Here is a 25,865-nt window from a genome sequence, read left to right as displayed (position 1 = left end):
ATCAAGAAACATAAAATAAGAGGGTTTCCATTTTAAGTGAAACTGCTTCTGAGTGTTCACAAATCTAAACACCAACCCTGCCATTAGGTTAGCCTGTAAATTAACACACCACTTTTCCACATGTAAAATGTATGTGTGAAAAAGTGTGGATGGGAAAAGATATACAAAAGTCTAGATGACCGATTTTGAAATTAGAATGTAGCATCAGTGTTTAAGAAATATAGCCCCTTGCAGCTCAATTTAAAATAAATTCAACAATAAGTGTATTCAAAGGACTTATTTATAATATTTCTTTTCCTGATGAAGCCTCTGTGTTTACCAAAGTAGGTTGAGCTATCCACTCTAAACTAAAAACAATAAAATACATAGAATAAGGAATTTCACTCTAATACCACTGAACTAATTCATAGGAATGCTTGAGAAGAATTCTCAGGTGATTGCAAAGTACTGAAATCTTAAATAATTTACATCCAGAGGTGTTTTAATATAATCTCCTTGAGCATGATGGGAAGGCCAAGTTTAACTGTGATGCTAGTAGTGATTTAAACGCTTTAGAAAATGCACGTACCTGGAAAAGTAGTTTGACTTCCCGTTTAGTGGGAACCACACAATACTAGCTTATATAAGCAAATGTGACTTCCACTGAAGTCAATAAGCATTTAGTCCAGTAATGCCTGGATTGAATTTGTTACCAGCAGCAATAAGACTGGTAAAAGAAAAAATCCACAGGATAAGGTAAAATGTGATTCTTCTAACTTTTTTTTTTCAGTTATTGTTTCTCCTAGTGCACCTGGCTTTGGTCCATAGTAAATTATGTCCACTTCTGTTCATATGCTCAGTACTACAGCCTGTATCTCCTACTTCACCTGGCTGATCACTTACTATGTATATAACTTAAACAAGTTCCTAGGTCATCACCAAATGTGACTCAGAAGACTTCAGGATAAGATACAAACGTTTTAATGTAGTCTGATTGAAATGGAAGCTGTATACCTAATAAATAATATCATCTCTAACTTCAGTAAATTCTTTAAAAGCATATACACTTAACAAAATAGAAAATTAGCAGAATTAGCAAAACAGAGGATAGAGTAAACCCGTCTAACTAGGGACAAGTAGCACAATTAGACTGCACAGAAAGAAAAAAATCTTAGAAGCCGCCTGGCATCATCGCTAGGAACTTACGTCCCATGATGTACAAATGCCGAGTGACTTATCACTTGCATCCAGAAGAATTTAGCTAATTTTAACTTACAAACAGCTAAAAGGCCTTTGAGCTATAAATTGCAATAATCTAAAGATGGCAAGAGGCAATAAACATGAGTTAATGACTCAGCATCCTCCTGAGATAGCACTGGTCATGCAGCTTTGCTTAATCTTAGACATGCACAATCACTGTAAAAAGGTGGTCTCCAGAGACCATTTACACTGACAATAAGAAAAACATACCGTCTCTTTATATGTTTGAAGGCTACTATTGTCCTTTAATTTACTTCAATTACATCCTATTTTTAACCACATTTCTATCTTATAGATAGATGCAATCCTTCTGTTTGGGATAATAAATCATATGCAAGTATAGTTTTATTTTCATATTCAAAAGCAGTAATGCATATTCCATTGAGTCTAGGAAAAAAACGGAGCCGAAAAAGATTGCGCAGAAGTTTTCTAACATTCTGTTGGTTTGCCAAGATTAAATGATAGTAGAAGACAAACGAGAAAGGATTAAGTGCTCTTTTATTGAAATAGAATTGCCCTTTCAACAAGAAGCTAGCTGCTCTTCAACTGAGAATAACAGGTTTATCAGGAGCAAGGCCAGCCTGGCCAGGAAGCCACGCGGTAGCGATAGGCAGCCTCACCCCCTAAAGTTGGGGAGGTTGGTCTCGTGATAACCACGACCAGAGGTTAAACAGAGCAGGAGCAATTCTGCTTTGTTTCTTTGCTGTTTCTTATCAAAGGAAGCTACTACAGCAGGCTGATGACTTACAGCACTACTGATGGATGTCAAAGGCTTCTCCTGAAAGCAGAATGTACTTTCTTGGACCTTCTTCCTTGAGCGTAAATACGTTTAGGAACACTGTGAAAATCATACCGCTTCCCTTTGCCTAGCACATACACACAGAGAGGTTCAGCCTGAAATCAGAGCACCCATGTGGCTACTGTGGTGACACATGCTACTTGCTTATGTGGAATGGGATAACAGACAGCATTTATGGCTAGGAGACAACCAGAAAGAATAAAAGAAGCAGCACCGATGCTGCAAATGGAAACACGGCCATTCAGGCACACAAAAACTAAAAGGCAGTGGAGCTACTCGGCATCCCGTGGAGGGGCTGGCACTACCCCTGAGAGCCAGTGGCTGAACTGTGGGTTTTGGCTCTGAGGAAGAGAAAGCAGATGAGAAGCTTGAAGTTAGGAAGTTGTCATAGAGATGCAAGACTGGGCAATGCCTGGACTTTCCTCAAATGCCACAGTTTTAAAAGCACACAGAAAGAGGCGAAGAAACTCTCACATGAAGCAACGTGGGAAGCAGCCAGTTACTAAAACGTCCAGGGCCAGGGAGAGGCACTTGGGCACCCACAGCATCCCTGTCACCCCAGAAAGCTCAGCTCCTCCCCCTCCTTCCAGCTGCAGCCTCCTCCTCCCCTACCACAACTGCTTTTAGCACTGCTGGAAGCAGTCAGATCTGTAGGTCCAACAGGCTACTTTGGATTTATAGCACCATAAACTGCAGGATAATCTGTTAAATTAGTTAGAAATAGGATCCTGTTCATATCTATTGAAAAGACAGGTTTTTTTATAATGTAACTACATAACACATTTTAGCAGCATTACACACACCAAAAAAAAGTAGAGAGATAACCAATGGTTTATTAAACTATGAGTGCATATGTTTTTTACTTCCTTTAACCATCATTCATGACACAACAGAAAGCACATTGTTTCATTCCTTAACAAATCTATTATTTGAATGATTTTGAAAAAGCAACTTAGTCTCTGGGTAAAATTTAAAGTTACCCAGGTAAAACATAAAGATGTTCCATCAGTAGCAGAGTCTAGAGGTAAGACAATTCACAAGTGCACTGAAAAGATCACGTTAGGATACTTTCACCTTATGATAGCACCAGTACCTGGCAAACTTGAGCAAGATGGTCTGAGAAAAATCTCAGCAACCTGAAGACAACCAACGCTGCCACACAGCAGCTTGATCCTAATCAAGTTAACTATACAGAAGGAACCTGCACCAGAAAGGGACACCTGAGCTTAAAGCTGCCTAGCTTGGTTTTATAAGATGAAGCCAGGAAGCCCTAGACTCCTAATTCGAGGCTGTCTAATTAAGGCCGCTAATTTTCAGAATACATTGTGTATCCAGTAAACCCATACCTCAGAGAACATGAAATGGAGCAGTATCCTACATTTTCTATAAATTTCTCTGATGAAAAAACATGTCACCAAACAGTATAAAAGAAGTAGCGAGCTAGAGCTTTTAAACTGCCAAATCAAAATATGCCAAAGCATAATGAAAACACTAGATTTTAATCAAAATTCTTTTAAATCAACCCTTAGTTAATTTGGAGAGCACAAACTGTGTACTTTGCTGGTGCAAAAGCAGATGCAGGTTGTGAATGGCGGATCTAGAAAAATTTGAAGAGCAAAGGTATGCATTAGCAGTAAACTCTAGATGTCTAAGAGATCAAAGTCCACAGCTACATCAGAATATAAAAATACATCAAACTGACGGCCAGAATGACAAAACACTTCTATTTACTACAGTGCAAGGTAGTTTGTCGAACAATGGTCCCTCTGTTGCAGATACTGAGAAAGAAACTCCACACAAAACATTTCTGTGAAGAAGTATGTAATCCATCATGGGACAGCTTTCTGTTCTCCACCCTTGCCCTCCTGTGAGGAGGATGAGTAGCGTCAGTCCCTGGTGGCACTTCAGAACGGAACTAAGGATGCAAGTATGAAGCACTTGGAGACGTAAGAAATATGAGATTTCAAAAATGCAAATTAGACAAGTATGACTAGATTTTTCTTGCAGACAACAATTATATTGAAGTTTTCTAAAAGGCTGATGATTTAGTTTACACAATAATAGGATAAATGTTAAGTAGCAGTGATTTTTTCTAGACAGTTACCCCAGTTCTCTAAGATAGAAAATGTGCAATATCTTTTAGCTAAAAAGAAAACAGTCTGAGTGCAAGACAAAACTTTGCATTTTTTGACCAAGTACTACCTAAGGAAAATGTAAAAAGGCGTGTTTCATGTATGTAGTTCATATTAAACCACAAAAACAATCACCTGGAGAGCAACAGAACAGTCCCTCTATTTTCACTTTTCTTCTCGTTTCACCTTCCAAATTTTGGACGTGGCCATGACTTGCCATGCTGTATGACAGGTATGGTACCTCTCTGTCCAACTGGAGAGGAGAAAAAGCTCTGATCCAGAAACTTTGACTCTTCCACACTAGAGCTCTGCGTTCTCAGCAGGCATGACACTGTTACCTCCAACACTGTGTCCAGACGGCGCAGACCTCAAGTGATGTGAAAGGAATGGGTCTCCACAAGGTCATTTAGGCATATCCATAGCACGGTATTAGAGACTTTGAAGTACGGGTGCAGAATTTACACACATACTGTGGGAGTGACATTCAAGACAATTGCTGTCTTACTCGAGCACAGGCATTATTTGAAAAAGTACCATATGCTGTGACTGCAGGTTGTAAGACAGAGCAAGAAAGAATATATACGTCTGAACAAGTTTTCCATTTCCTCTCATTGGAATGGCAGTGAATAAAGACGACGAAAATTACAGCATGTGAATACTAGTGTAATTACTGAATAGTTCCCCACATAATTATGCAAAACAGATCTATCCATAAGTTAATGTAGCCATTTTCTTTTTGAAACAGAATTTTCATGCCATCCATCAGTCACCCCAAAACACAAACCTTAGATAACTTAAGTACACAGAATTTACTCATTTGGTCTGCAATATAAGCAATGCATGTGAGTAGAAATAAAGGTTTAATGAAACAAAATAACGTACTCCACTAGGGAAAACACATTTTGCCCAAAGAAAAAACTAATGTAAATAAGTGGAGACTTGACTATTTGATAAATATAGCCCCAAAGGTTATATGTTTACTGAAAGAATATAAATATTGTACGTGATGTAGATTTTTTTTTATTTGACTAGAAACATTAATTGCTTTCTAAATACAATAATATTCTTTCCTTTCAAACTGTGAGGTCTCATTTCTTTTACTGCAACACGTAACCAATTACCTAACAAAAATGTTTACATTAATCACAATGACTCTATATTTTAGTTTTTATACCACCAATTTTATTTTTGCTTAGAACTGAACTCCCTCAGGCATTCTTTCATGCCAACTGTTAATTTCTATCAGTGATAAAGTTCCCTTAAGCTTCTTTTAACATCTACTGGACATGACCTCATAAAATTTAATGCCATTCATTAACCCCAAGCACTTAACTTTACACAGTAATGTCAGGCATCTGACTTTTCAGTGCATGAGAAATCCAAGTGGGAACTGTTTGAGAGATACAAATTACAAATCATTTGAGTAGCAGAAAGGGCGGCAATGAACAATATTAAAGGGTGAATCAAGACTTGAGCAAAAGTAGGGTTCTTGCGATGCCTTCTATCTAGAATTATAAAACATTTATACAAACAAGGAAGAGGCTGCAACGTGATCATTTTGGCTTGTGAGGGGACTGAAATTCAGAGCTGGGGCTGAATGCCAGGTTTTTAACACTGTCTGAAGCAGATATGATGTGCAGTCATGTCTTCTTGAGTGTCCAGTAGCCTTCAGGCATTTCAGAGGAGCACAGGTGCTAGGACCACCTTATGTTCTGCAAAGGCCACGCACCAGCAAGACTGGGGTAAGCCAGAAGAAGCAGTTTCTTCAAAGCGCTCCTCCCTTTCTTCCCACAAGAGCCTTGCCTAGGTTTAGCTTTAGAGTGTGGTGGTTGTTCTGATTTTGGTTATGTACCAAGAAAGCTTTCGGAGGGACAGCACTGTTTTTATTTTCCCTGAGATGCACAGATGGGTGATGTCTGCTTAACTCATTTAACCATATTTCCCAGTGGCTTCACACATGTTGGAGAAAATGTGGAAAATTCTAGAGGTGAATGAAAAAAATACTTAGCAACAATTTCCTGGCTTCTCTTGGGCCATTCAAGGACATTTCTTGTGGGGAGTGGAAACTGAGTGACAGCCTGTCAAGTCCCTGACTGTAAAAAGGGCACATTGTTAAGAAAGAGAAGGGAAAAAAAAAAAAAAAAAAAAAAGTGGTTTATTTTTTATTTCTGTTGGCTCAAGAGATATCTAGGCATCCTCTGTGAAAAAGGACAGTGCTATGCAGCTAGAAACATGGTCCATCAGAGTTCCTGATAGCAATCTGCTTATTCAGCTCTGTTATGCAAAACCCTCTCCCCTAGTCTGTATACAGGGCTTGCTTTTTCTTGGTGTCACAGGCTGTTACATTCCGGGTTAAGCAGTTGATGCTGCTGGAGCAGGGATCAACTTAACATTTCTATACAAATTATACAAGGTAGCTATAAATTGCTCCCCGAGAACCCACGTGAGATTTGATGCTGATGTCTCTAAGTGCTACAAGTTTATTTATTTATTTTTAAGCAGCAAAAAGAGCCAGCTTTCAGAACTAAGCAGTAGCTTGTGAATTTACTAATCTGAAATGAAAAATATATTCTCTGCTACCCTATAAATCTAAACAGATGGAAGTAATTTTGCTCAAGCTTTATTTCCACAGAAAGGTATTTCTAAGTGAAAGGCAGGTATTACAGAATTGAGGTTTTCACGTGTGAACAACTGTGATTTCTGATACCAGCGCCATCTCCAATTTCTCAGAATGACTATTTTAGCTATAAACCACACATAAATAAAACCTACAGTCAGTACACATTTCATACTATTGAAAATGTTTTTGCATCTTGCCTGCCACTGGTCTAAGATCAGTTTAGCATAATTACAGTGTGATGCAACATCAGTAAGTGTGCATCAGTTGGAAAAGTTTTTATTGCCTAATAGCAGGGAATGGTAATAAAGCAGATGTACACCAGGCCACATGACAATGCAACCAATTGGTCTGTATTTGGCAAAGGAAAGTATTAATGTTTTATAAACACAAAGTATGTTATATACTTTTCTAACAATACGGATGTAAATCTCTGCACAGCATAAACACTTGTGCTGATCAACATAAAGATACTGCTGTGATAGGTACTTTGAAGTTGTAGATAAGAGCTCAAGCCGTAAGATGCCAGCAAAAATGGAAGTTTATAAAGAATCACTGCCAGACTCTTAAATGTAGTAGCACTTGTGGGACTTTCTGTAATATAAATAGTAATTACCTTCAATGTAGAATGTATTTGCAAAAATAAATACACTGGTGCATATACCAAAACTCACAAGTCAGTTTTCTACTTACGAAGCAAACTTTAAAATCTGTAAATTCTGAGTAAAACAACCCCCCAAATAATCTTTTGCTCAACACCACCTAGGATGCAGTGCCCAAATACGTACACATGTGCATGCACACACACAACTGCTCCAATATACATACGCAAACACTACAGTCTTAGTGTGAGGGCATCTACCCTGTAGACAATTCAATCAATCTCTCAAGTGACACCCACACGTGCCTGCACACACAAAAGCAGATGTGGCATTAAGATTTACAAAGTTATTGAAACTTTTAACAAGTAAAACGCATCTTTACTTAGCTACACCAGAATGAGGAATAAAGGGGTTTACATATGTTCCAATTCTAAACCTATCAATCAAACCCATGTTATTCCTTTGGGAGCTTATTTACATGCATATTTATCAGCCTCACATGCTAATTCCCTGCTGTTTTATGCCTGCGAGGCATGTTTATGAGTCATAATTGTTGATCTCATTTGATGTATTTCACTGAAGTAAGACATTATTCAGTTATGTGGCCTAATGTCAATGAATTACGATGACCTGATCTTCAAAATGCAACTTGCTCTTTAATTTTTATTAGAGCATAACTTACTCAGAAGAAGAAATACACTAAAATGGAAGATTCTATGCTTTTGTAGTCATTTTACTTAAACATCTTATTTTTGAAACACTCCTCCCTATCTCTAGGCAAAGTTTTAGAAGTGCAATTCGTAAACACCAAATGAAAAGAATTTTTGCCTGAAATTAGTACATATTTCTCAGAGTGGGACCTTTTATAGGTGTTTTTATTTTCTTTTAACCAGCCACATGACAGGCCTTTGGAGCACTGACATATGGTTTGTAAAAGGAAAAAAACCAGACCCAATCCAAAGCCCTCAAATTGTGCTTTGCCTTAACTTCATCAAAATTGAAACCAGATACAGACTTAGGAGCAACTGGTAAATGAGAACTACTAAAGTAAGTTAAAAGTCCCAAAACTGTCTCATCACCTTAGATGCAATATGGTGTCAATTTATAAACAGAAAATCACTTGACAGTGAAAGAACAGACCTAAGCAGGGGAATAATTACAAGGTGTACAAAATTCATTGAGATGGCTTGGACTGAGCCATCGAAGGCTATCTAGGTGGCAAGCCAGAGGGGGCACTGGTAGGCAGCTGAACATGGTACTTACACAATTCTGCTCCTTTTACAAAGACCCATGCCGGTCTTCCGACGCCTCAAGTAAACTTTAAAGGTTTAAATTACCTTAAAAAATCTGATTAACAAAATTTCTCAATAATCATGCCTTTTTTCCTAATGCGATTATAACATGAAGGAATCAAATGAATAAAGTAACTGGTTATTTTTATTCTCTTGCAGCAAAGACTTGGTATCATTATAGTAAGCACCCATGCTGTAGGATCCATACTGTAAGTGCCCCCTTATGCTAGGCTAACAGAAGATTACCACTGTACACGTAATTTACTACATGATTTCCAGATGTCACCACTTCCTATCTTAAGATTCACTATTGTTTTATTGCAATTATTATAATTTTGTTATATATACCAAAAGTAACTATCAATTTGCAGTTGATTTCAGCTTCACAAAAATCAGAAGTATTTGACTTCTGTATTTGAGTTGAGAGATTGTCACAGTTAATACAATGTTCAATTTAAATTCATCTTTACATACTAATTAAAAAAGAATCACTTAGATATGTTCAAAAGTTTCAAAGTTGCTGCTCTGAGCTACAGCTTTAGCAAGGAACAGAGTAATATGCAAAAAAAGAAAACTGTCTTTAGCCAAGTAATGCAAATGCCAGATACCAAATGCAGGCTCATTTTTCCATAGGAATCTCAAATTGAATCTGACAGATATGAGTAAGTGTCTTTGCAGAAAACCTGCAAGTATCTTCCTAAATTTGCAATATCTAGAGGAGTTGTAGTATCATAAATATCATATTAATTCCAAGACAAAAAATCTGCAGCAGATTTTTCATGTCCAGAATTAAATCTGTGGTTTTCATTTATAGCTGCTTTTATCAAAAAACTTTTTTTCTCCCGCAAAAATTAAAAATATGAGAAAGTGCCACAGACCATTTAATACAGGCTTTATATGCTATTTTTTTAAAAAAGGCAAGGAACATTTAATACAGGGTTTATATGATATTTTTCTAAGTCAGAAATTTGCTTCTGATAGAAGTATGTTACAACCCGGATTCTTAAAAAAAAAATAATCTTCACTTGAACAAGTTATTCTAACAGCACAGTTACAAGGGTGTAACTTTAGTCCATGTGAATGCCACAACCAAAACTGTCATGTGTTCATCAAAAAAACAGATTTATAAAATACATTAAATTAAATTCTGCAGAAAAAGTCTATTTTAATTCCAGAACTTTTAAAAAAGAAGTTTTCACTGGTTATAGTCACGAGAACCCCAATACAGAGCTGGAGTCTTCCACAGCATAAGCTCTGATTTATATCCCTTCTTTCAAATTCAAATAAGCAAAAGACCCAAACTCATCTGCCAGGGTATTTTTTTTTTACTTTTTTTTTTTTTTTTTTAGAATAGCAACAATTAATGCTACTTTTTCTGACAATAAAATATCAATCTTAGCATAGCCGATGATGTTGTGGCCACCTAGCTGTGATAATTCAGAATGGAGCTTTGTACACTTTTGCAAAGGAGTATTTTATTTCGTATTTCAATAAAGAACGAACCAATCTTGGGTCACAGAAGTTTGGAGGTGGCCCTGTGGCTCGATATGTTTCTCTCTGCCATTAAGATAACATCTGTTCTGGCCACCAGTCAGCAAATCAAATTTGATGAGAATTCATCTGAGTGCAAAGTAGAAATGCCCACTAATGAACAGATTTATGTTCCGTTGCTCCACCCTTTAAATATGTCAAATGAAAAGTAAACAAAACCAACAACGGTACCTTCAAATATTATGACTAACGTACAGAAAATGTACCCCACTATAATGAAAATCAAACATTATCACATCATTGAAAACATATTTTCACATGTATTACATGAGAACTCTATCCCTTCAATTGCACTTAGTACTGAAACACTATACAGTTCATTTTTCCTAAGGTTAAATCATTGATTCCATTACAAATCCAATTTCTCAGAAGAAAAGAATTATCACCACCATAAAAGCTTTATCTGGATGAAGTTTGTGCCTTTTAACTTCTAGGAAGAGCAAGAATAATAATTTGTAATGGGATATCAAAATTTGAGTGGATAAATTTATCATACAGGCTACTTGCTAATATTTTGGTTACACAGTCCCAGTTGCACTAAACTGAATGGGATTTGTTCAAAAATTTGAGTGCAGTCTTCCTATCTCAGAGTTTATGTATTATTGTTTATCACTCTAGTATCCAAGCAGAAACATTTAACTGCCAGCTGTTTGTACAGAATTAAGGTATTTAACAGAAGAAAATTAGAGCAGACTTTTTTTTTTTTAAAGTGGCCATTATAGTTTACTTATATTAAATTTGATTTTTAACCTTCCCACCTACTTTCCATGAAATATCAGAGAGACAGGTACTCCATTTACCTCAACAGTAGCTGCAGGGTAAACATGAAGGTACCACTGTATTCACTGATTTGCAAGGTACATCGAGCAATATGTCAAGCCAGCTAATGCCCCCAGTACCTAATAACATAATGAAAGAGCAAAAGCAGTACATAGTGCTTACTTTAAAAAAAATCTCTTAAGAAGTTCCAGTATTTTCCCTCTTAAGACAGAAGCTGGCAATGCTGAGATACAAAATAGTGAAATAAACAAGCACAAACAAATCAACTTTGATAACTATTTCATTAAGCTGGAGTAGCATTCCTTAAACTTGTGGCCAAATCATGTTTTAATAGTACCACCTCAAGTTGTGCCAGCGGAGGCTTAGATTGGATATTAGGAAAAATTTCATCACCGAAAGGGTAGTCAGGCACTGTGAACAGGCTGCCCAGGGAAGCGGTTGAGTCCCCATCCCTGGAGGTATTTAAAAGACGGGTAGACGTGGTGCTTAGGGACATGGTTTAGTGGAACTTGGCAGTGCTATGTTAACAGTTAGACTTGATGATCTTAAGGGTCTTTTCCAACCTAAAGATTCTATGATTCTACATATCTGTATTGAGCCACCGTTTACCAAAGTTTAGGGAATAGTTTAACATATTCAAAACATTTTAACTTTATTTGATTACTCATAATACTGAAAAGGTGACAATGATCTGCATCTTCTAAAATATATTTCCATTACCAAAAACACTTTTAGTTGAAATTTCTAAGCTGACAAGTGCTTATTTATTTTAAGTTTGTATATAAAACATGAAAAGGTTGTGTGTGTGTTCTGACATGTACCAAAGTTACTCTTTTTTTAGTGAATTAGCTACCTGCCTCACAAAAATTGGCTGAAAGAAAGCAGGAGCTGAAGGACGGTATTGTCACTGAGGCAATATCCTGGACCTTGAATGATCTGGGTCCAGTTCCTGGCCCTGCTACAGACTTCTTCTATGAACTAGGCATATCATTTCATCTGCTTCAAATTTCTTTTTGCATGAGAACATATAGTCTAGTTATTCTTCCTATGGCAATTGTAAGGATTAATTTTGTATCTTCTTTGGTATATGAAACCTTGTAATAGGATGAGGTAGGCACACAGATGCAAAACAAACATCCCGAGTCCCGCTTCCCTTTTTAAACAGATCAAGCCATGGAGCACAAACTGCATCATAAGCTTGTGTGACTGTCACAAATAGTGAAAATAAATCTAATTTGCTATATCCTTTTGTGTCATTTGTACTGCAGTTGAAACATTATAGTCACATGATTACCAATGCAGTGATCCAAACATCTGACATGATGAAAAAGCTGAACAGGGATACTTATGAATAACTAAAAGATATTCTAGATCTGACAGAAGCGTTCAATCTTGTCACAGAGAGTGTGTGTATATGTACATCCATATAAATCTCAAGCTTAAAATGTTTAGAAACAAAACCCAGCAATAGTTCACTTATACAAAACAAGATTTAAACATAAGCTCACATACATGCATTTGAAACATGATGTTCCTTATCCAGTATTGTTTAGACTTGGGTTTGTTTGGTATTTTGTTGACTGGAGAAAGACAGACAAAAGCAGAAAAGCTACGCACGTTTCTCCCACTCCCCCCATTTTAGCACTCAATTTTGTTTAGAGATAAAGGCATTCTCCCATTACCCTGAATAACTGAAAAAAAGGCTAAGTATAATGATGTATCTTATGAGTAAAGTCAAGACCAGGACTTTTAAAAGTCAGTTATATGCACTCTGCCTCTGTGTGGCCAAATCTTGACACCAAGTGCTTGAAATCTGAACACTCCCCAAACTGAGGAACTCCAAGTAACTAACCACAATCCAGTACCTCGGGCTAAATTACTGCTTCCCTTAGATAATAAGGGCACTCAGGTTTGTTACCTTTACAGTCAATTGGAACCTAGCCATTAATTTTAATAGGATCAGGATCAGGTCCCTGACTTTTTCGACATCAAAGAAACATCTTTCACAGCCATTTTGCTATAAATAATTAAAGCTGATTAGTAATAATAAGGTACCTTAACCAAAAAGTAAACAGTGGAGACATTTATTATCAAAGTAAGAAAAGAAAATTAAAATAACCTGCAACACTTTTGTATGTGCAATTCATCAGGAAACGTTGTAAAAGAACAAAAACAAATGTTGGCTCGTTCCAGAGGTTCTTTGTCATCATTAATGTATTCAGGTTTTCACAGCTGAATTGCTGTACTTTGAAAAGATTTTCATGAAAGGAAACTCAAATTCAACGTTTAAACAAAGCTGTCAGGTTACCAAGATTCATATTTGCTTGTATGTCCAGAAAATGTTTTCTCCTTTTTAAAAAACCCTCTAGGTTAGAAGTATTATTATTCCTTTGCTCTCAATTTGTAAACAACAGAAAATAAGCTTTTGTTAAGCAGCACATGTTTATTTATTTATTTATTTGCTACTGCGAAGCTGAAACCAGCAGTTAGAAATATCTGTTCCAATGCGGAGGTGAAACTACCTGGTATGGATATTTTACTTCATTACTAGTTCTGTTCCTCAAATTGATACAAATGGCCTCCTTCTGTTTCTGTCTGTCTGCTTGCCTGATCAGTGGAGCTAATTGTCAGAGCTGGGGAGATCTCCTATACCTAAACAGAAGATATACAGTTTGTAACCTGCTTAATTTGCCTTATGTCCTGGATGGCCCTCAGTATGTTGTTCATTAAAGTATCAGCTGTTTCAGTTGTAGCAGTGGCAACCTAAGCAGAGGCCTATTTTTCTTTGTTAAAAGGCCAGATTGTCAATACATAATACACATCTTACCAGGTAATTTCTTACCATTTAAAATAAGCATGATGGTACTCTATTTCTCTCCCCTTCCACACTTCTTAGTTTTGCACGTCCAAAGAGGACAAGGACAGAGGTACCCAAAGAAGCTGAAGAATAAGGCTTATTAGTCTATTAGAAGCCTAAAATTGAAGCTTTGCAGTATCACTTGGCACTTAAGTGAAAGTAGGTTGTAAGTAATTCCAGATCTTTATCAATGTCCACATATATGAAAGACAGGAAAGATCCCTTCTGTGCTGACATATTTCTGTTATACAGAGCAATCAATTTCTAATACAATCAAATCCGTGGCAGTTAAACTCCTCCAAAATGTTTTAACATACATTTAATCTCAGATACAGAGGTCTGTAACATCAGCTAGCTGCACACAATTCACAGACTGCTTTGTAAATTACAATCTTCTCTACGTCAGGACAGAAGTGAACTCAAACATTTAATTATTATCCTGTACCAATCATGCTAGCCTCAGCTAGAATTCTGATTTACTTGTCTTTTATTATACATACACAAGTACAATCAAACTTGCACAGTTCAATTTTTTTAAATTAAGAGAATCTGCCTTTTCCATATGTAGGAGATATAGCCGTTTACCATAATTTGATCATTGCCTGGAAACACTTAATATGTGAGGTGTTTACAGGTAGTAACCTTCATATTATATTTTTATATCAAGTCTGAGTAAAATATTCAAAGAATGATTCCATTCTTATCGTTAGCTTCTGTATAATTTCTAATAATGAGCTAGTTTTAACATACTCTTGATTTTACAGAGGTCGTATTAAGATTATTCTGTTTTAATTTTGTTGTTCAGCAGGTTACTATAGTTAAAATGGAAATTTCTGCTTGGTATTTTAACCTCCTCTAAGCAAGTAAAATTTAGTAAAAAAATTGTTCTTTTTCATTCAACTTGCATCATTTCCTTTTTTACCACATGTATTATACTACAGCTATACTAGGAAGCGCGACGAGAGCCAACTAGTTGAGCTTTACCCTGGATTTGGGAATAGTTAGGAAAAGAAAAAGAAACACTGAAATCAGCTTTTCCCAAAGTAGGGTCACAAGGAGTTATTAGAAGAATTACATGAGGCTGACAAGTGATTTATGCCAGTATTTGGGCAGGGCTGTATTTGGAAAGAACTGGAAACTCCCAGCTGAGATGACTGAACCAAGGTAGTGTGCCAATGTCATTAGTGAGAATGGTCTTATTTTCATACACCAATTTAGAGTAGAACTTTCAAAATTAACATTTTAGATTTCTTTTAGATCAACAGATGTTGCTGTCCAAAAGGTCTTCTCTAATATCTGCCTTATCAACCACTGAAAGCAATTTCCCTACATGATGTTTGTGCTAGCTACCCATGCTACAATATAACCTCCAAACTGGAATGAATGTAATGTGCAACTCACATGAAGCCACCAAAAAAACCGGAGCTACCAATTCTAGCGAGGAAAATCCAACTCTGGAAGCCAGTAACCCACAAGACTGTGTCAGCTACTCACATTCGCTCCCACAGCTGAAGTAATTTAAAATACTCCTGCAGTTTCTAAATATGAATTTGCATCAAGGCACTGAAACCAAAGGGCCCACAACTGGCAAATTTCTGAGGCCATGTGAACACCCATAAAGATACTGTCTTTAAAGGAAAAAATGTACTGCATGCTGGCTATGTTCAACTAACTTTATATTAAATATATGTATTTTTAAACATGCATAGCTTCTCTGTTAACTGATCTCTTAATAACAATGTATTTCTAATACAGAAAAGAGAAGCAAAAATGAAGAGTTGTAGGGAAGGAGCTAGTGACAGGCTGAGTTAGCTCAAGACATACTGTGTTGCTCCAATAGCCTTTGTCACTACAATCCTGTTGCTGCTCAATTAAAAGGAAGCTAAGCAGTAGTTATTATTAATAAATGAATATTAAAATGCTCGTTATGTTAGCATATGGTGTTTGAAGATGTAAAAACCATTCTTGCTTTTATTCATCCAATACGAAGCGAATCGGACTAAAGACAGCTCTTTCTCTTCTAGCATACCTGTGCCTTTAATGGCAAAGCCAAGCCCAGGAGGAGAAGCACAAGGGTTTTGAAGGAGGACCACTAGCAACAACTGTGCTGGTGGGGCACACTGAAGCTTTCCGCCTGAAGGGTAAAACGCGCCAATGAAGGACACAGGGCATTCTCAGGGCCTGGTGCAAACCGTACCATGAAATCCCAAAGAGGTTAAGAACAATCACAACCCTCAGCTTCTCCTGCTGCCAGTATAATGGAAAGAGGTTCTCTGTTTCAATCTTGTCTTTTTAATGAAAACGCAAAGTAGCATGCGTATTTAAAAGCACTCTTAAAAACACAATGCTATACTTCATGTACATGTTCCTCCCTGGAGAGAAGATGAAAGAACACACATTACGTGACACACATGATGTCATACAATATACTATTGAAAAATATTTGACATGAAAGTAATAAGGCTTCAAGAACTCACTATATTTGCATTCTCAATTGCTTTTAGCTAGGAATGTACTTCTCACACAGAGAAGTCTAGACCTCTGTGGTTGTTTCTTTTAAAGGTAATCACGGATCTCTAAAAACAGAGATGGATAAATGCCACACGGGGCAATCTGCATTAGCGTTGTCTCCCTGACTGAAGGGGGCTGTAAGGGCAAAAAACCCCAACTCATAATACTGAATAGCTCCTGACTGATTAGGAAATAATACCATTTTCTGACAGCAAACATTCACTTAACCCTGGAATGAATGTGAAAGGATGTACCCAAGACCAACATAGTCCCATGTGAATTACACTTAAGATTTGGGAAAGTTATTTGATAGCACATGGGTCCTGAGAAGGTGGTATTTACTTTATTAATTCATTCCCCTCTGTTTTCTACATGTTTTCTGTATGGCACTGATATAAACCTGGTATCTCAAACTACACATAAGGTATAGTTCTACATGGTATCAAGGTTACGAGTTTAATACCAGAACAGTAAAATTCTCCAAAAGACGAGCAATGGAAACACACAGAATATGGTCAAAATGGAAATATGAATGTTCTCTTACCATCCCTCATGTTTTTTCATGGCAGCCTTGAGAATCAGGAGGGATGCAATGGCAAGTAAGTATGAGGTGGGCAACTGATCTATCTCAACTGGATTAATTTCAGTCACACACTCCAGTAGTTATCTCTGTCCTTCCAGCTACATCAGCCTTCTCTGTCCTCATCACCAACTATAGCGTTTAGATATGAAATATAGCCCCCAAACTCCAAATCCAAACCACTCAGACCCATTAAACGTTTCCCCTTTTCTTTTATTAAGAACAAAGAACACATTACATTTTTCTATGTGAAGTATGCTATTAAATAATAGCTTGTACACTAATTAAAGCAAATGTAATTGTGAGAACACACTGACATTGTTAAAGTAAATTACCCAATTCGTTAATAGTTTCATTTCAAGTGACCTTAATTGTATTAATTGTGATATTGAGCAAATTAAATTGAAGAGTATTAAATGCATTGTTCCAGTTTGTCCTTAGAGGATCAACTTTCTCATTACATCAATGAAATGGGAATACTACCTACTATGCTCTTCAAAACTTGCATCAGAATTTAGTGAATGCTGAGTAAAAATTTACAGCAGCTCAGAAACAGTTAACCTAGTTATCCCGTTTCAATGTAATATAAACCTCAAGCATTTGGAAATGAACAAAATAGTTTGTCAGATGCAATACACAGTGAGGAGGTAGAAGAGCAAAGTTTCTGAAATTTCTCTTCATATATTCAGGGTTTACAAAGTCTCTCCTGGAGGCAAAAAAAGTTGACAAAAAAAGTTTATCAGTTGCTCTGATAAAGATCTCTACTTCAGTCAGAATCATTCAAAAATATTGTTAGAATAAAATGAACAATATCTTGAAGATTTTTAGAACAGAAAATGTAGCAAGATATCATCAACTTACTACAGTCAGAAGAAAACGTAACAATGCACATATACATACATGCATGTAAATTAAAATACAACCAGATCCAGAAGATATAATCCAAAATTAAAATTTCTTAAAAGAACTAAAATCTTCCATTTGACGTATCAGATTGCAAAAGTGAGAATCCCCGCCACAAATTTCTTACCAACTATTAAAAAAAGCATATATGAGTGTATATATGCAATGCACATCTTTCTATCTTGAAAAGAAAATCAGACACAAGAAAAATAACATAGACAAAATCAACCATCAGGAAAAGACTGAAATACTATCTTATCTGTTTTTTTTTTTTTTAATATTTTTAAAGGGACAGAAAACAGATCTTGACTCTCAATCAGTTAAGAGCCTATCCTGAATTTTGTAAACTTGCAAACAAGCACACTCTCATGACTCATCATAACTCAAGATTCAAAGTTCCTCAGTTACACAAAATTTGGAGTGCTATGAACACCCAGATCTTTCTTCAAATGACACTCACCTCATCTGTTATGCTCTACTTTGTTCAGCTGGGTAATTGTCTCCTGACTAGTATTTGCAACATTAAACCTTGCAGCTGTTCCTAGTGAACCATGTCTTATTCTTCTCAGGCCACTTCTCCAAAATCAAATACTTTGAATTGTATGTCTGCCCTCCATGGTGCTAACAGCCCTGTCCCAAACAAACCATGTTTTCTCTCTATACCTTCAGTGAGATTTTAATAAAAGCACTGAGTACTACTAGACTCAATTCACATACTTCTGGAATCCCATCCAATAAATCCTTCCAAGCTGACAGCAAATGAACAAAAAGTAGTCTATGCATGTAGTTTTCCAACCAGCTATACTTAACAGCAATCCATGTATTTCTGAAATTTCTTTCATTTTATGAAAATGCCTTGTGAGAGAATTTCAAAACTCCAGCTGGACATGACATCTCCTGGTTCTCCATCAAGTTTTGGTATCAGTTGCACATACTAAAAATACAATATTTCATGTAGATTAACAAATCTGACTAGCTCTATGATTAAATATTTATTTTCAGCATCCTTATCAGCAACATGCTTTATTTTTATTACCTCATCTCAGTGAAGACTTCTATCACTTTGCGTCCAAGGTAATACTTTAAGTAGTCAGCACAGCTTCAAAAAACAATTCAGATGTCCTGATATTCTACAATATTGCATAGAACATCTCTGACTGATGGACACCTCTCTTGCAAATTTCTATGATACATGACACAGAAGACTTGAAGATAGATACACATTTTCACCAAGTGATTCTGTATCATGCCTGAAACTTGAGGCCGAGTTGAAAAACCTTGTCTTGAAATACTTCTGTGAAGATAATGATGGACAGGCTGCATGGATGGGAATGATTGTATACTTTGATGCCCCAAAACCTAACACCATCTAAGCATGTGCTCTTTTAAAAATGAAATATTAAAACTTCAAAGACTTATTTTGGATATATAAAGTTTCAAATTAAAATGCAGTATGTGTTTCATAGTAAAAAAACCTATGAAGATGAAATGGATGCTTTATATAAAATATTTACATAGACAGAACATAAAAAATGTACCATAGTTGGTAACCTTTATGACTTGGGGAACCATGTATTTACATATCTTTATCTTCGCATGTGCGTATGTATGTGTTGTGTATATATTTTTAACAGTTGACAGCTGTTTTAGAGCATACAGAGATGCCAAGCTGAATGAGGGTCTTGATTACTTCAAGATTAGCTATCTAAAGTTTCTATTCATTTTAAGTGTTGTTAGTGCGAAGAGTCATTAGTCACTTCCTTGTCTCATAGAACATCAGCATACATTTACATTGTTAATGAACATTTGGGGTAAATGAATTAATGGCACTTTTAAACATCAATTCAATACTAATAACTTTGTATGTCATAGAAATGTTAAGGTTGGGATAAAAATGAGAAACCTTTTCAGTCAAGGTAACTAATCGCTTCTGGGCACAATAAAGGGTAAAATTAATTTACAGTGTTTTTTTAACAGGGTAAAAATCTTGTTTTTTCTTGAAACAGAGTTGAGAGAATTACCAGCATTTTCTTAAGGAAAAAAAAATCAGAAGAAAATGCTCGTCTTTTTCTTGATTGGGGAAGACTAGAAGCAAGCTATATTTCCTCTGGAAAATGGTTATTATTTTAGGTTATTGCAAAAGATTATGCCCAAGTTTCTAAAAATATGTAAAAAAATGCATTTAGTTTATCAAACTAAAATGGCTCCATATCGTTAAGATGTCAAATATAATAGAGGAGGAATGCTGACCTAGAAAAGCTATTTCATTTAATCGTCAGGTTTTAAAATACTTCCCCCTAGATGTTCATTCTCATTTTCTAACATTGAAAAAGCTTTATAAACCAATGAAGAAAAAAAGAAAAAAAATTAGCTCAAAGGGACAATGAATTTTTACCAATATATTTTAAAGCAAAGCGTCAGCTTCTTATAAACTGAAGTAATAAACCTGACTAAGCAAAACTTGACATAGGTTTTTTAATAAGCACTAGTAAACAGAAGATTTATAGACAGATACATGCAGATAGAGTAGTTGATCTGAGTGAGGGACTTAGGAAATGTGACAAAGTTGTTTCAACTCTGTAACTTAAAATACATTTTTTATTTTGCCCTCCTGGTACAGTTGAGCCAGGGAGGTTTAGATTAGATATTAGGAAAAATTTCTTCACTGGAAGTGTTGTCAAGCGCTGGAACAGGCTGCCCAGGGAAGTGGTTCAGTCCCCATCCCTGGAGGTATTTAAAAGATGTGTAAGCCTGGCACTTAGGGACATGGTTTAGTGGTGGAGTTGGCAGTGCTAGGTTAACGGTTGGACTCAATGATCTTAAGGGTCTTTTCCAACCTAAATGATTCCATGATTCTATGTGTTCAATGACTGGAAAATTACAGGTAGTTAAGGTGCCACTGTGTATAACTGAGTACTTGAGGAATGTTTTCATGACAAGGACGAGCTTTCTCATTAAGCTTATCACTTTCTTTGAACCAACCATACTGTCACTACTAGCAAATAAGTAGAAAAGACAAGCAACACAGACACACTGCATTATGCAAGCAGTTTGTTCTCACTGTTCATTAGAGTCTTCCAAATACTGCATTTAATTAATTTACTTTAGGTTACATAGTAATTTCTACCTTTAGAGCCTGTTCATTCTATCTCAACTTTCATTTTTTTTTTTTTAAATAAGAATATAGGTGCTGAGTCAAACGAAAAAAGGAAAATCAGCCCATTTATTTGCATAATCTCATCCAAAATAACAAACTGAACTTTATTGAAGAATTAAAGAAAAAGGAAAACAGAAAAAATCCCTAAAACCAAAGCAGTGTAAGAGCCCATGCTTGAGAAAGTAACACAAAGCCATGCTGCATTTCAATATTCTTACACTGAAGTGAGTGTTTGGCTTATGATTAAAAAAGGATGACAGCGCATTAAACATTTGGCTAATGTTTCTGTCTGTAATTGAAAGTTGACTTTTCGTGGTTTTCATTAGTGTCAGAGTGTTCTACACATACTCTGTGAAATGTTCTTTAAGTTGCCCTGTTCAACTTCATTGAGAGAATTAAACAAATTATGACAGGTACAGTTATTGTGACACACTTATATGAGGTTTCTAGGTATAAAGTCAAAAAAGTACAGAAAAACAAAACTCACCTTCCCCTGGCTTGTTCAAATAACTCTGCAAGGGATCAATGCCTATTTCTTGTTCCTCTGTTTGCAAAGGGTGACTGGTTTCAGACACAGAATGATACATATTGGCAATAGTAAATCCAACTGAAGGGTATTTATCTGGAAGAAAAAAACAGAGAAACAAACTCTTCAGTGTTTCTTTAGCTATTTTTCAATCACACAAGTCAATAGCAAAAATGCTTAAAACCTTTCCTTATTTTCCAGGCATAACATCACCATTAGATGTCTAATAGCAGAACAATAGTGTTTCCATTCAAATGTTTTATTATTTGGAGTCCAAAAGAATTGTTATAGAACCTCCAACTCTCACACTCCAAGTGAAAGTCCAAGTGTGGTTTCGACAGACTGTAAAGTGGGGCAAGAGCCTCTTTCCTTCCTTTTTCCAGCTTCCCCAACTCATCTTTTAGTCTGATTCCAGGGAGAACTGATGCTAGTCCTTGGGGATGATGAAGATTATAGAGCAAAGCTGACGTGAGACCCATCATAATCACTCCTCTGGACTCAGAACCTCTTATCCTAGAAAAACTTCTTTTTAACCACTTCTTTTTCAGAAATCATAGGTCAAGTATAAGATAAGAGAGAGAGGGATGCAAACACATGCAAAAAGAGAGAATGAGATCATGCTGACTGGTATGGTGGCTGATTTCAGTTTTATCAAGATTTACATTAGCTTTCTAGAAAGATGGTGTTAGGGAAACATTTGAAGAAACATAGTCTGCTAGCTAGTGAATATTTACAAAGAAGTTCTTCCAAAAATGAAGGGCAAAAGGGAAGAAAGCACCAAACTGAAAACCCAGGAAGTGACGCGGGTTCATCATCACAGGCTGCTGAATGGCATTCACATCACTACCACGGAAGCGAACAAGAACTATGTTAGAAGTTCATGGGAGGAGTGTTGGAAGGTAATACTGGCTGCAATGAGTAAGAGGATGCCAATAAAAGGGTGAAAAGCAGAGGGTGTTATGGTCAGAGCTATAAGAAGGGAAAACGACCGTTCGAGTGCATTAACAGTGCAAGAGTACATTTGTCAAGACTGCATTTTGGTCACTGTACAGCAATTTATTAACTTGCAACACAAAAGAACTATGCCAGCCAAACAGGTTTGATTTGCCCAAGCACACTAAGTAGCTACCTAGAACTGCCAGCTGAGTTTTAAATATCATGTACTGTAACTGCTTAGTTTACAAGTACCATAACTTTCTAACTCCAAGAAAATAATCTTTAAAAAGAAATATACAAAGACAAACACAAAGAGGTATGCACCTACACTTTCAGGATCGGTATATTATCGATTTGGAAATCACTTCAATTATGCTTTTCCTTTGGTTCTTACAAGGCATGGCATTGACTACATATGCTTTACACCTTCGGTTTACTGTCAATAAATGAAGGGGGACTGGGATTCTTAAGACCATTCTAGTTTTATAGACTATTCACCTGCTTCATTTTCCTACTAAGTTATGTGAAAAAAAAATATACTAAATAATAAAAAAGCTAGTTAGGCCACTGTTAGGCATTTCCTTCAAACCAATGCACCCAGACTGTTTCCGAAAGGATGCTCTCTCAGCTGTATACCCTGAGGCTTTTGTCATTTATTTGCCCCAGCACCTGTGCTAGTGTGGTGCTGAAATGATTGCGCCATCATCTCTCACTACTTTTTAGCTAGAACAGAACATTGAACTTCTTGGAAACATGAAATCAAGAACTGAGGCAAGGTAGGACTGCCAGCTTTTGCAGTAGTACACCTTTATGTCAAATTATTACAATCATACGATAAAACACACCACTAAAACACAGAATTGCCTTGAACAACTCTTTGTACTAGCTCAACAAAACGTATTATGAATGCAAGTACACATCATGCGTTTCCTATGTAATTTATAAACCATAATAATGAAAAATGCATGAATGGTAACTTGAAGAAAAACATTTATAAACTTGCTAGCCACTTAAATAACATTTCAGTGTCTACCTGCAGTCTTATGGCTACATAATATAAAGAAATGTTTATAGCTATCTGTTACCTTAAATAAATAAATGAAAAACTTGCAAGACTTCAGTTTAAAAAACAAAACAAAACACGTTTAACCACTTAAAAAAAAAAAACAAAACAAACAAAACAAAAAAACCCCAAACAACCAACAACTTTGCAGAAAGAGATGTTTATAATTTTCTCCTGCTGGAATTTTAGTTGCTGCTCTTGTTCCTTTTGCTATACCATTGTAATTACCTTTCCACTGAGCCGTTGATTTTGTCTTCACAAAAATTACAAGGTTATTTCAAACTGTGCTGTCAGAGTTTAACACTTTATTTTTATGGTCCTTCAGACATTGCTACATGATCTGACCAAGGCACAACCCCGAGTGCCTTTCAAACTGAGAACCAGGCACAAAATGACCTTACCAGCCTTTGTAGTTTTAGCAGCCACCACTTAGTTAAGATACCATATGCTTCAGACTTACATTGTCTTACATCCATAACATGGTATGAAATTAGCTCTAGTAAGTTTGTTCTTCTATATTCTTCTGTTGTGTATCCACCTTCTCTTTTTTTAAGTACTCCCCAAATGCCATACCTTTACAACATATAAGAGCCATAATTTACTTTACAGACGGTTAGAGCAGATTTAAACAGCTGAATAGATTTACTTTTGATACTTGCACGGTGATTTAATCAGTTACTTGTGTTTGTTTACGGATACATTTGATTAGTGTTAAAAAAAATATCACTACCTATTAGTCTTGTCACTCCTTAGTCCAAGCAATTTTCTTTACAGTTTTATACTTAAGTTCTTTTCAGCTCTTCTAACAAAGAGCAAAGAGAACTATTAAACAATTATGATTACACCTGGGATCTTACTCTGAGACAGATTAATGCTTTACAGGTTTGTGCTTGATTTGTAATGGCCTATAAGATATTGTTCATATTAAATAAGATGCAATTTAAAAACATTCTCAATGTGAAACAATAAAAATGTTATAAAAATCTGAAATTCAATTATTAGATTGAATTACAAGACTCAATACTGGCTATCTAGTTAAACCCTAACATCTCAGTCAAAGCTAAAAGTGACTCTCTTATCTCTTCTTACTTTTTTTTCCCCTCCAAAGATGAAGGGCTAAAAAACCCAAAGAGCAGGCACCCTTCCCAGCACTGGGAGTTCAACTATTCTTTAATATACATGAAAAAATAATTAAGGCTGCATATGCAACATTTATCTAGTTAGGGGAATGAAAAGAGACACTAATCCACCCATGAGCCCAAGGGAAAGACAGGCATATAAACTCCTTGCCTGGCTACTCTCCTTAAGTACACGAGCAGGGGAAGCCCTCACGTGCCACCGAGGACAGCATCACAGGTCTGCTCCTCACCGACCAACGCACGTGGAGCGAATCCAGTCCTCTTTCCAGTGAAGGCAGCTTGTCAGCACGTCTGTGACCTCTCAGCCCAGATTCTCAATGGAGTCCAAAAATCCCTCAAAAGATAGGCTTATGGACTCCAACACAGAACTCCACTGGATATTAAAGGGACTCTGTGGAGATACTTGCTTATATCACATCATCCTCTCTCCCCATGACCTCCTCCACATTCCATCGGTGATAAAATATCAACCTGTTTCCATTAGGAAAAACTTAACTGATGTTTACTAACATTTACCTTACTAACAACCTCTTTCTACACAGCAGGTATAAGCTACTTGTTGTATTAGGTAGTCTAATTTAAAATATCCATTCTAATTCAGAGAACTCTTCTTGTTCTCAGTGAGTACTTAGCTTTGAAGCCTGCTGCTTTGTTTTTAGACATAAGGAGGTTTGTGCACCTGAGAGTTTACAATTTTTTTGCCTTCTGTATTAGCTGCTCTAACATGTGATATTATTTCTACCACCTCTTGCCATAAATTAGTCTTTCTTACACAGTCATGCCTTCATCAGCGTTGCCATTCTTCCTGTATACAAACCTGTAAGTTTGGAATGCTTAAAAAAAATAACATTTAAAACATTCACAATGAAAACCACTTCTTCACCAGACTGTCAGAGGCAACAGCCTCAACTCAGCCATGCTTCATCTTCCATTAATATGCATAAGTCATATCTATGTATCTAGAAATAAAGACAAAAATAAAAGTCTAAGTGAGATATGCTTCTATCATTAGCTGAACTGCCAATGAAGCATCAGTCACATCTGGACTGGAGTTGGGCAAAACATGGCAAAACCATGTATTACACAAACATAAAAGTATACTGCTATAACCAGAACTGTACAAAACAGCAGAGTTGTCTGTAATAAGATTATAATAAATGTTCGTATAATAAACTGGTTAT

The 25,865-nt window shown here is 36.3% G+C and overlaps 1 protein-coding gene across 2 annotated transcripts in view; it reads right to left on the bottom strand.

Moving 5' to 3' along the window:
* TBC1D5 (TBC1 domain family member 5) overlaps positions 1-25,865 on the bottom strand; it is a 321,760-nt gene that overhangs the window by 171,255 nt on the left and 124,640 nt on the right. For both annotated transcript variants that reach the window (XM_082307468.1, XM_082307469.1), the window contains one exon: positions 21,508-21,642. In XM_082307468.1, coding sequence (XP_082163594.1) covers positions 21,508-21,607 — 100 coding nt within the window. In that variant the 5' untranslated portion in view covers positions 21,608-21,642. The remainder of the gene's footprint in view (positions 1-21,507; positions 21,643-25,865) is intronic.

The sequence above is a fragment of the Platalea leucorodia genome (assembly GCF_965183815.1).
Source record: "Platalea leucorodia genome assembly, chromosome: 1".
NCBI lineage: Eukaryota > Metazoa > Chordata > Aves > Pelecaniformes > Threskiornithidae > Platalea > Platalea leucorodia.
The sequence above is the reverse complement of the archived record's forward strand: the minus strand, read 5'-3'. Positions and strand labels throughout refer to the sequence as shown.